At 40.8% G+C, this 11,259-nt stretch overlaps 1 protein-coding gene across 1 annotated transcript in view; it reads right to left on the reverse strand.

The window, feature by feature from the left end:
• PLCB3 (phospholipase C beta 3) overlaps positions 1 to 11,259 on the reverse strand; it is a gene marked incomplete in the record, with an annotated part of 460,897 nt that overhangs the window by 10,227 nt on the left and 439,411 nt on the right. The window contains 1 exon segment of the mRNA XM_053720071.1: positions 6,286 to 6,343. Within this exon segment, the coding sequence (XP_053576046.1) occupies positions 6,286 to 6,343 (58 nt within the window).

Consider the following 11,259-nt stretch of genomic DNA (forward strand, 5'->3'; position numbering starts at 1 on the left):
CTGTTGTTTATCAGTGGTTTTGGGCTCCTCAGAGCAACCACCATCTCTGGAAGCTTTTGGTTGCATGGTTTTGTGTTCCAAACTTGTTTAGAAAAAGGGGTTGTGTATGACCAGGAAAACCCTCCTAGGCTGTCCGGGCTCCTGGAACTCCCCGTCGGCCGCCTCACAACGGACACCCGTCTAACCCCTCTCAGGCTGTCCAGGCTCCTGGAACTCCCGGTCGGCCACAGTACAGCAGGACACCTGCTAAATTTACCCCTTGTCGCTCCAGCAACCATGTGCCCCAGAGCTCCGCTCTTTTGGGGATTAGTAGCCCCTAGGGAGGACAAGAGGTGGGCAAATTACGGAGGGGAGCTCCTTTGGGAACTGGGGGTTTTGGACCCCTAACCCCATAACTTCAACGGACTGTAACTCCGGTCCCCAGTAACGAATCATGCTGATTTTTGGACTGTGAAATCTGGGGACCGAGAGCTTTAAAATGACACCGCCGCCGCTCCACCAGGATCACCCGAAACCGCCACCACTATATATTGAGATTATGTAGGACTGTGGCTCTTATGGAGGCGCAGGTCAGTCTGGAGGGGCGGGAATGGCGGGAAAATTGTGGGATTGTCCTTTGTGTTATCAAGATGAGATGTGTGTATAAAAGGAGTGTGTGTTCTCAATAAAATCAGTTCTTGTTCACCTGAAGGCTAGTCTGTCTAGTTATTTGGGTGAGCTCCAGCTAAAATCACTTTCCTGGGCTACATAGAAATCACTTTCCTGGGCTACATAACAGCCTGTTCCAGGCAAAGGAAGGACCATCTGGCAGAGCTACTCAGTCGGAGTAGCTGAGGTCTGCCACAGGGTGGGACCCTGAGTAATGGTACTGTCGGGCATCAGGGGTGGCTACAGGCTGTGGTCACTTGCCAGCTACATAGCTGCAGTCGGCAGGGAGGAAGCAGGACCCGTTTGGCAGAGCTACCCAGTCAGGGTAGCGGGGAAGTCCGTCACAATACTGTATACTGGCGACCGAAGCGGACTAACCGGAAATCTATGAGATTCTGGAGATAGATAGTAACGTGCCCAGCTGAAAAACATCATCCACCCACAGTACCAGCGAAGGACTGAATTAAAAACAGCAGAGCAAGCCTATAGAGTATTTAAATTTAAAAAGCCTAGGAAACTTCCTGTCTGAAAATCAAACAGATTCAGGAACCAACTGGAAAGAACAGGAGAGATTCCTTAAAACTCCTAGCAGGCGATGAAGAAACCAGAACTGCCAAAAAGAGGAGCAACCAGAACCCAGAAAAGACAGGATACTGTATAAAACCAAACCCCCCCTGGATCCCAGAAATTTAGAATCAGAACGAGGTTACTGGAAACAATACAGTCCCGAAAAATCGGATTTCCTCAACATGATGATAGGAAAATCTCCCTAATAAGGGGAGAGAGAACCATATATCAACCCTCAAGAGAAAGAAGAAATAAGCTCTACCTAGAGAGCATAGAAAACCAAATAGAATGAGAAAACCCCTAAGGAGCACCAACAAAGGAGGAAATACACCCCTGAGAAGACGAACCGGAAAAAAGACTCCAAAAGTCAGCCGTCCTCCCCTTATCAAGAGGGGCAAATCTTAGCTCCTAAAGAAAACTGTCACAGAAGAATTCAAACGCCAAGGCAACAGCTTTGCAAGGCAGGGTATTAACTTGTAGGCCACTTGGACTGCATATGATCCAATATCAGATTCCCAACCAAGACAATTTAAAAAGTACCAGCCTGACATCCAGGATAGAAGGGCTCCCTCTGGACCGAAAAACCAACCTCTTGAGAGAAGAAAGAAGAGAGATAACAAATACCCAAACAGGACCAGCCTGTTAGGATACAACATATCTGTACAAACCGCAAAAGAACAGAGATAACTATATCCAACCAGGACCAGCCTGATATGAAGGATACAACATATCTGTTCAGGGTCAAATGGAAAAATCTAAATTTCTAGCAGTGCCAGAAATCTGAGAATAATAAACATAAAAACATATAAGCTCCGAAGCTTAAACATAGTCTCGGACATATCGAGGGAACATCACCCCGACCAGAGACAACCTCTAGTTTTTGTAATAATTCTTTTTTTTTTTTTATAGAACTTCCACCGCTAATAGCTAATACCAGAATCCCAGAGCGAAAATCTTCCTAAGAAGAATTTCAACATAATCTCACGCTCAAAAAACAAAGGAAAATAAAAACTTATCCTAACCGGATTAGAAAAGAAATTAGGCAAGCGCACACAAGAGATAGCCCAGGGAAAAATGAAACAAACAGGTCCCGCCCGTCATGCGACACAATTCCTCAAGAGCTCCGAACTGGGAAACTGATACACAAACAAGAATAACAATATAAAGAAAAATAAGGAATAGGATCACCATCCCTCCAGTCGTCTAAACAAGATCGTAATCTGAATCAACAGACAGATTCAGTTGACGGATCGGAAATAGGATCCTCCAACGTCGCCAAAACTTCTCTCAGAAGTACACGCAGGCGAGCCAATTTAAAGGCAAAATTCACCCAAGTCGAAGTATCTGGAGTCTCCGACCATGGAGGTAGCACCTCTGAAGCCGCAGAGGACACCGCTTCCCCAGAAGACTGATCGGACATCAAAGTCCTCTTACATGCCGGACCTTGGGCAGGAGTACACGGATCAAGCCTCCGCTTGCACGTGGCAGGGAGATGCAAATACGCTAAGGCCAGAAATATGGCCATGCGAAACCGTGTAGTAACCTCTGGTGGAAAAAGGCCACCTTCAGGAGAAGGTGTAACAGTATGCGGGGCAACCTCCTGTACAGGACCAGAAGATGTTAGGGAACGCACCAGATGGGATGCCGAATCCTCAGAGGTGGATGGCTCAGTGGTCTCTAACGTTCCAAAGTGGGAAGAAAATACTCTATTGCGGCATACGGAACATAATTGAGAAGGCTGGGTTACCCGGGCCTCCTCACAATATACACAGGTATCAAAATCTGAATCAGAGGAAACCCCCTCTAACATAGCAGAATCCTCCATAACACGACTAAGTAGATTATGGTAAAAAAAACAACTGGCATCTTACACCCCCAATGGCTGGGGCACTCACCACCTCCTATGACCCAGACAGGTAGAGATAAAACGGATCCTATCCGCAGTCGCACGGTCAGGAATACAGAAATGGCAAACAAAAATGTGACCTCACCCGGTCATGTGGGCAATGTGCAGGATTCACTCCCGCTAAGAAAAGCGCGCCAGTCTAAAAAACTGTGCAGCTCGAAAACCTGTACGTTCCGTAAAAGCCTATGAGCCCCAAACGTCCCAAACACATAAGCAGTCAAAATCACAAAACAAACATAATTAAAGCACCCACTGTTCAATAATCCTCCTCTGGAGATAGTAACCCTTGATTCCATAAAGATAAAGGAGCCCCACTGAGACCCTGTCTTCTAACGTTACAAGTATGTAAAAATTGAAATGATCTTACCAGAATCTATGCCGTGGAACAGCAACATGGTCCTTTAAGTTTGACGGATTTTAGCAGCGCTTCTGACATGGACTTGACTGCAGAAAAGCAGGCAGCGAAACTCGTCAATGCTGATTGCTTATAGAGCTGTTAACATAAGTCGGGATGGTTTCGCAGAAAGACTCTAACTTTCATCAATGCTCTCACTGAGAGGCTGACAAGACTACTTAAAACTCCAGTCCCATCTCGAAGAGTACTACCCTCCATAAGAGACTACTCCGTTATCTTCCGACACTTCTCTGCCTACCTGCTACGACGAAAGGCAAAGAATGACTGGAGGATGAGGGAAGTGGGGTAGCTATTTAAGCCTTTGGCTGGGGTGTCTTTGCCTCCTCCTGGTGGCCAGGTTCTGTATTCCCAAAAGTAATGAATGCAGCTGTGGACTCTCCCTGTATTTAGAAGGAAAAGTATGCTATAGCACTAGGAGACATTTCCCTGGTAAAGTAGTTGCCTCAGATCTGAGCATCAGGCGAGGATGGGTAATCTAAAAGGTCACCCTAAATGTCACCTTCATTCGAGGATAAGAGAGATCAGACAGAGATCCTATAAAAAGAAGTCACCCTATATGAGACAACTCATATCATATAAACTTACTTGGGAACATACAATGCAAATAACCCTAAATCATTTTAGTTTATCAGAACCTGCTGCTCTCAACAGATTCACAGAAAATGGAAAATTACAACCTGAACCAGGTGCCATTTTTATAAACACCTCTAGATGCCAGCAAAGTACTTAGCTTGAACAGAGATAAACAGCCTGAGATCTGTGCAAAGTACTGATTGTTACTTAAATGAAAATGAATAATCATTATATAGGACGGGAAATATTTAACAGCGTGAGCAATTATGATATGCCTTTGTAAGAAATGGATGCACCTCAGACCCCTTAAAAATCCACACAGGCTGCTCTTAAAACATAATAAGCATCCTATGACCTGGAGTAGAATGTTATACGTATAGATTGTACATGTGTAGTAATACTCCCAGGAGAGAAATCGCTTGGTGCTATCATAGACCTTAACCCATTCTTTGCAATGACACTCTTAAACATACAAAGGAGGGCTGTGTCATAAGTGACAATCCTAACAAAGACAAAACCTGGCCTGCGGCGGGAAGAAAGGTTCTTAACCCCTCCCGCTGCCGGTCGTATTCTCTATGTATGTGGAGCATACTATGTGGAGCATATCAATTACAAATAAAGGTGGCATTAGAGACACCTCTCTCGTGTCACCTTCCCAGGCTATGAGTCCCGCTATCAAAATTAACGTGGGACAGAGTGCAGAAAAAAACATAAAAAGTCCCTGTAGGGACTAGTGTTACAGGCACCACCTCACGTGGAAATGGTGCAAAACCCGGGACCTCATGGAAGCGGTCCTGTGTCGCCACAATCCCAACACGTTCCCCGCTTTAATACTAGCCTTAATCTGAGGTCTATACTAACATGAAAAGGGGGGAGGGGGAATTAATCTAGAGGGATAAATATTGTGCCTGAATATAAAGGCAGCGCCTGAACCTCTATGCCTGAGAGGGTACGGTCCTTATACAGTCACTGGGTTTAAAAGAAATAGCTGTAATCATCCCCTTGCTAGATAGGATATGAACAGTAGAGGTCCCAAGACTGAGCAAAGCTATATGAAGCCCCTTGCCTGTGAGGTATCACTAGCCTGCATATAGGACAATCGTCCTTCCGCTCACAATAGGCAGGAAAGCAAACATCTAAACCCCTTCTCTGCCTGTTGTGAGAGCTAAAAGTTAACTCTAGCTGCTCATTTTAAGAAATATCCTAAGGAAGATATTAAAAAGTCCCCAGATCACTTACATGAGGCAGATTAGGTGGCAACCAGTCACCTGGCAAAGTCCCCTGCCTTTATACGTCCCCTCACAGGGAAGGCATAAATAGAAAGAGGACTTACCCTACATGACCTACACTGTGGAGCAGGCACAGCCTTCCAGGTCTGACAGCATACCTCATTCACTTCTGACAGCGACCTGAGATGAAAAAAAAAGCAGTGTATGCTTACACCGGTTGCCAGAGGGGGTGTTAGCAAATATACACTGGAAGGAGGCCTGGGAAGCTTCCCTGCGACATCCAGGAGCTAACTTTCACCACATCTCTAAGAGACTTACATGGTTACTTCCAGAACCCCAGTCCTATCCTGCAGGGAAACTACACAATAAAGGACTCAATCTTCTTCAGAGCACTTTCTTCTCCAACTTCCTAGTTGACAAGGCAAAGAATGACTGGGGAGTAAGGGAAGTGGGAGGGATACTTAATGCTTTGGCTGGGTTGTCTTTGCCTCCTCCTGGTGGCAAGGTGTTGTATTCCCAACAGTAATGAATTAATTTGTGGACTCTCCCTGCCATTGGAAAGAAATGGCCATATTCTGCTTAGCCAGTCACCAACTTATAATGCTGATTTGTCTCAACATTGCAATACTTTGTGTTATGGATTGAATCATTCCTGTTTCTCTCTTTATATTAGAAAGACACTCCATGGCTTTATATACAACACCAATACACTATCATGAGTACACCTAAACTTGGACGGGGTGCTTTAATTTTAAAAAATACAAAACCCTACAGTTAGGATTAGCACACCTTACAAAAATAGTTTAAATACATATTTTAGAGTGCTGTATATATATATATAGAATTGCCATTAAGGTTAATTAATTCCCACATTACCTGTCCTTTAAAGCCATCTCAATAAAAAATATATACTGCACCCTTATGATTATAGATGTGAGCTCACTCACCCGTCTTATGAAGTTTACAGACTCATTAATGTGGCGTCTGTTAATTTCTGTCAGGTCTCTGTGAGCAGAAAACATGAACGGATAGAGAAAAACAAGAATACGTCAGAGAAGAAAAAGATAAAAAAAAAAACAGCAGCGGAAATGAGGGATTCAGGTAACTGACAAAGTTATTGTTAAAAATCTTGTGTACATTGTAGTAATTTAATTATATTTATCAAAACAAATGATGCACAGTACGTACACTGAACTGTATTTGTATAGTGATTCTTTTAGTGTAGCTAACTGCAAGTGATTCTTATCTTAGCGTTTTTTTTTTTTTTTCAATCGAGAAACTCACCAACCAATTTAATCAGAAAGAAAAAAAAAAAACCTTTTCAGGAGCAAATCTCTGTTAGAAATATTAAAGTAAAAACATGAACTGAATTACACTGATAGAGTGGTTTAACTCCTGACTAACTCCCTTTACAACGGTGCATCTACAGAGAACGCCACTGGGAAAAATTAGAAATTGTATATTACTAATTCTACATGTGCATTAGTCAATTAATTAACGGCCGTCAGAATAACCCTCACCATGTTAGAGGTCAATGTGTGATACTCTAATTGGATGATATGCACATAGAAACAGCCGGAATATTTATTTTTAAAGTAGTAGTGCTCTCTGCAAATGCACCACCACAAGGGTGGAACATAAAAAATAAAAAGCAGAGTAATTCATGTTCTACTGTAATAACCATTTAAATACATTGCAAAAATATGAGTACCATAAAATGTAAGGTTGCTATTTATTTTTACTATAATGGAGAAAACGTAGGTAAAGTAGTACTGGTGATAGGTACCTAGAGGTGCTAAATATTATTCAAATCAACAAGCACCTTTATTTCTTATCTTAGCGTTTTTATTAAGTTATTCTATCTACTCTGATTCCAATATTCTATAAAAGGAATATTTTGACTGTAGTTATGAGAGCCTTGGCATACACTCCTGCACGCCAATAAACGCACAAAACATTTGTATTACCTTTTAATTAAATTTTCTGTTAGGAAACTTTCGGCTAGAGTCTTGCATTAGGGTTAAAAAGCAGCGTTGAGAGGTCCCAATGCTGGTATTACGAGTCTTGAAGGTACAGGTGTACCGCTCACTTTTTGGCCAGACTCGGAAATACCGCAAATCCACTTACGTCAATTGCGTATCCTATATTTTCAATGGGACTCGCATAGCGCCGGTATTACGAGTCTGACCAAAAGTGAGCGGTAGACCCTCTCCTGTCAAGCCTGGTACCGCATTTTAAAATCAGTAGTTAAAAGTTTTACACTACAACGCCGTAGCATAAAACTCTTAAACTAAAGTGCTAAAAAGTACACTAACACCCATAAACGACCTATTAACCCCTAAACCGTGGCCCCGCCACATCGCAAACAATAAAATAAATATTTTAACCCCTAATCTGCCGAACCAGACATCGCCACCACTAGAATAAATATATTAACCCCTAAACCGCCACACTCCTGCATCGCAAACACTACTTAAATATTATTAACCCCTAATCTGCCGGCCCTAACATCGCCGACACCTACCTACATTTATTAACCCCTAATCTTCCGCCCCCAACGTCGCCGCCACTATAATAAAGTTATTAACCCCTAAACCTAAGTCTAACCCTAACACCCCCTAACTTAAATATAATTGAAATAAATCTAAATAAAATTACTACAATTAACTAAATTATTCCTATTTAAAACTAAATACTTACTGATAAAATAAACCCTAATATAGCTACAATATAACTAATAGTTACATTGTAGCTATCTTAGGGTTTATTTTTATTTCACAGGCAACTTTGTATTTATTTTAACTAGGTAGAATAGTTATTAAATAGTTATTAACTATTTAATAACTACCTAATTAAAAAAAAAGACAAATTTACCTGTAAAATAAAACCTAACCTAAGTTACAATTACACCTAACACTACACTATAATTAAATAAATGAAATACAATTAATTACAATTAAATAAAATTATCTAAAGTACGAAACCCCCCCCACTAAATTATAGAAAATAATAAAATAATTACAAGATTTTTAAACTAATTACACCTACTCTAATCCCCCTAACAATAAAAAAGCCCCCCAAAATAAAAAAAAAGCTCTACCCTACACTAAATTACAAATAGCCCTTAAAAGGGCCTTTTGCGGGGCATTGCCCCAAAGTAATCAGCTCTTTTACCTTTTAAAAAAAAAAGTACACATACCCCCCAACATTAAAACCCACCACCACCCACACAACCAACCCTACTCTAAAACCCACCCAATCCCCCCTTAAAAAAACCTAACACTAACCCCTTGAAGATCACCCTACCGTGAGACGTCTTCACCCAACCTATTTATAACTGACCCTAATTGGCCACAGCAGAGAAGGTAACACAAGTTACAACATGGCAGCTCCCAGTGTTTTATAGACACTAAAACTTTACACTTATTTTGTCACTTTTTAAACAACTAATGAAACTTTAAAAAATACATCAACATGTTAGTCATCTTTTCTTTGAATGCATCATTCTATCTAGCATGTATTTAGTGTTTAATGTCCCTTTAATTCCGATTGGCTGATAGAATTCTATCAGCCAATCGGAATTGAAGGGACGCCATCTTGGATGTCGTCATTTAAAGGAACCTTCATTCAGTCGTCAGCCGTCGTTTGAAGAGGATGTTCTGCGTCGGATGTCTTGAAGATGGACCCGCTCCGGATGGGTGAAGATAGAAGATGCCGTCTGGATTAAGACTTCTGCCCGTCTGGAGGTCCACTTCTGCCCCTTTGGGTGAAGACTTCTGCCCGTCTGGAGGTCCACTTCTGCCGGTTGGGTGAAGACATCTCACGGTAGGGTGATCTTCAAGGGGTTAGTGTTAGTTTTTTTTAAGGGGGATTGGGTTGGTTTTAGAGTAGGTTTGGTTGTGTGGGTGGTGGGTTTTAATGTTGGGGGGGAATTGTAATTTTTTTACAGGTAAAACAACTGATTACTTTGGGGCAATGCCCCACAAAAGGCCCTTTTAAGGGCTATTTGTAATTTAGTGTAGGGTAGGGCTTTTTTATTTTGTTAGGGGGATTAGAGTAGGTGTAATTAGTTTAAAAATCTCTTAATTATTGTATTATTTTCTGTAATTTAGTGTTGTTGTTTTTTGTACTTTAGATAATTTTATTTAAATGTAATTAATTGTATTTAGTTTAGGTAATTAATTTAATTATAGTGTAATGTTAGGTATAGTGTAACTTTTATTTTACAGGTACTTTTGTCTTTATTTTAACTAGGTAGTTATTAAATAGTTAATAACTATTTAATAACTATTCTACATAGTTAAAATAAATACAAAGTTGCCTGTAAAATAAAAGTAAACCCTAAGCTAGCTGCAATGTAACTATTAGTTATATTGTAGCTATCTTATGGTTTATTTTATAGGTAAGTATTTAGTTTTAAATAGGAATAATTTAGTTAATTGTAGTAATTTTATTTAGATTTATTTAAATTATATTTAAGTTAGGGGGGTGTTAGGGTTAGGATTAGACTTAGATTTAATACATTTATTATAGTGGCGGTGATGTTGGGGGTGGCAGATTAGGGGTTAATAAATGTAGGAAGGTTGCGGCGACATAGGGGGCGGCAGACTAGGGGTTAATAAATATAAATGTAGGTGTCGGTGATGTCCGGAGTGGCAGATTAGGGGTTAATAATATAATGTAGGTTGCCGCGATGTCGGGGGCGGCAGATTAGGGGTTAATAAGTGTAAGATTAGGGGTGTTTAGACTCAGGGTTCATGTTAGGGTGTTAGGTGTAGACATAATAAATGTTTCCCCATAGGAATCAATGGGGCTGGGTTAGGAGCTTTATGCTGCTTTTTTGCAGGTGTTAGGTTTTTTTCAGCCGGCTCTCTCCCATTGATACCTATGGGGAAATTGTACACGAGCACGTTTTACCTGCTTACCGCTAACGTAAGCAGCGCTGGCATTGAGGTGAGATGTGGAGCAAAATTTTGCTCTTCGCTCACTTTTTTGCGGCTGACGCCGGGTTTGTAAAAACCCGTAATACCAGCGCTGTCTGTAAGTGAGCGGTGAGCATAAACTGCTCGTTAGCACTGCATAGCCTCTAACGCAAATCTCGTAATCTAGGCCTTTGTTTTTCTGTAGTGTGTTTTTTTATGTACTATCATTTAGCTTCACAAACTGACCTGATCTCTTCCCATCTTTGAGTTCTTTTAAAAGGGACACTAAATTCAAAATTAAACTTTCAGGGCTCAGACAGAGCATGTCATTTACTTCCATTATTGTGCACAAAGTTAAGGATGCTCCAGCTCTTACTGAGCATGTGCAAGAGTCCACATTTTGTGATTGGCTGTTGGCTGTCACGTGATACAGGTGGAAGGTAAAATGGAAGTAACTTTGAAATTTGTAAGAAAAATAATCAATTCATTTGAAATTTAGACTTTAGACTTAGTGCTATTGCATTGTATTATACATTTGCAGATCAAGCATGAGTGGTTTGTGTTTAGATATCAGTCTGTACAATCACTCACATGCAGCAGGCTGGCTTTAAGAATATGATTGTGTCATATAAATATAAGCATATGCTGTAAATGCTTAGTTTTAAAGTGGAGATCAGAAATTGATTAGGGTCCGTTTGTCAAACAAACCCATTTAATAAATTATAATTAATAAACTGAACAGAATCAGTGCCACAAGGCTTCCGCCTGTCTCTCTCATACTGCTCATGTGTGAACTGCAATGCACATTCATGTACAGGGCTGTAATTGGTTCAGTGGTCAGGGAAATGGGTGAAAATAAAAAGCATAAATATTTATGCATTTGATAAAATTATTACATGGTGCTTCTAAACTCTAAAGCTACATTTTCATGCAGCCTACAACTTGTGTTTAAAGGGACAATAAAGTCAAAATTAAACTTTGACAATTATGACAGAGAAT

This window comes from Bombina bombina, chromosome 7, assembly GCF_027579735.1.
Source record: "Bombina bombina isolate aBomBom1 chromosome 7, aBomBom1.pri, whole genome shotgun sequence".
Classification (NCBI taxonomy): domain Eukaryota; kingdom Metazoa; phylum Chordata; class Amphibia; order Anura; family Bombinatoridae; genus Bombina; species Bombina bombina.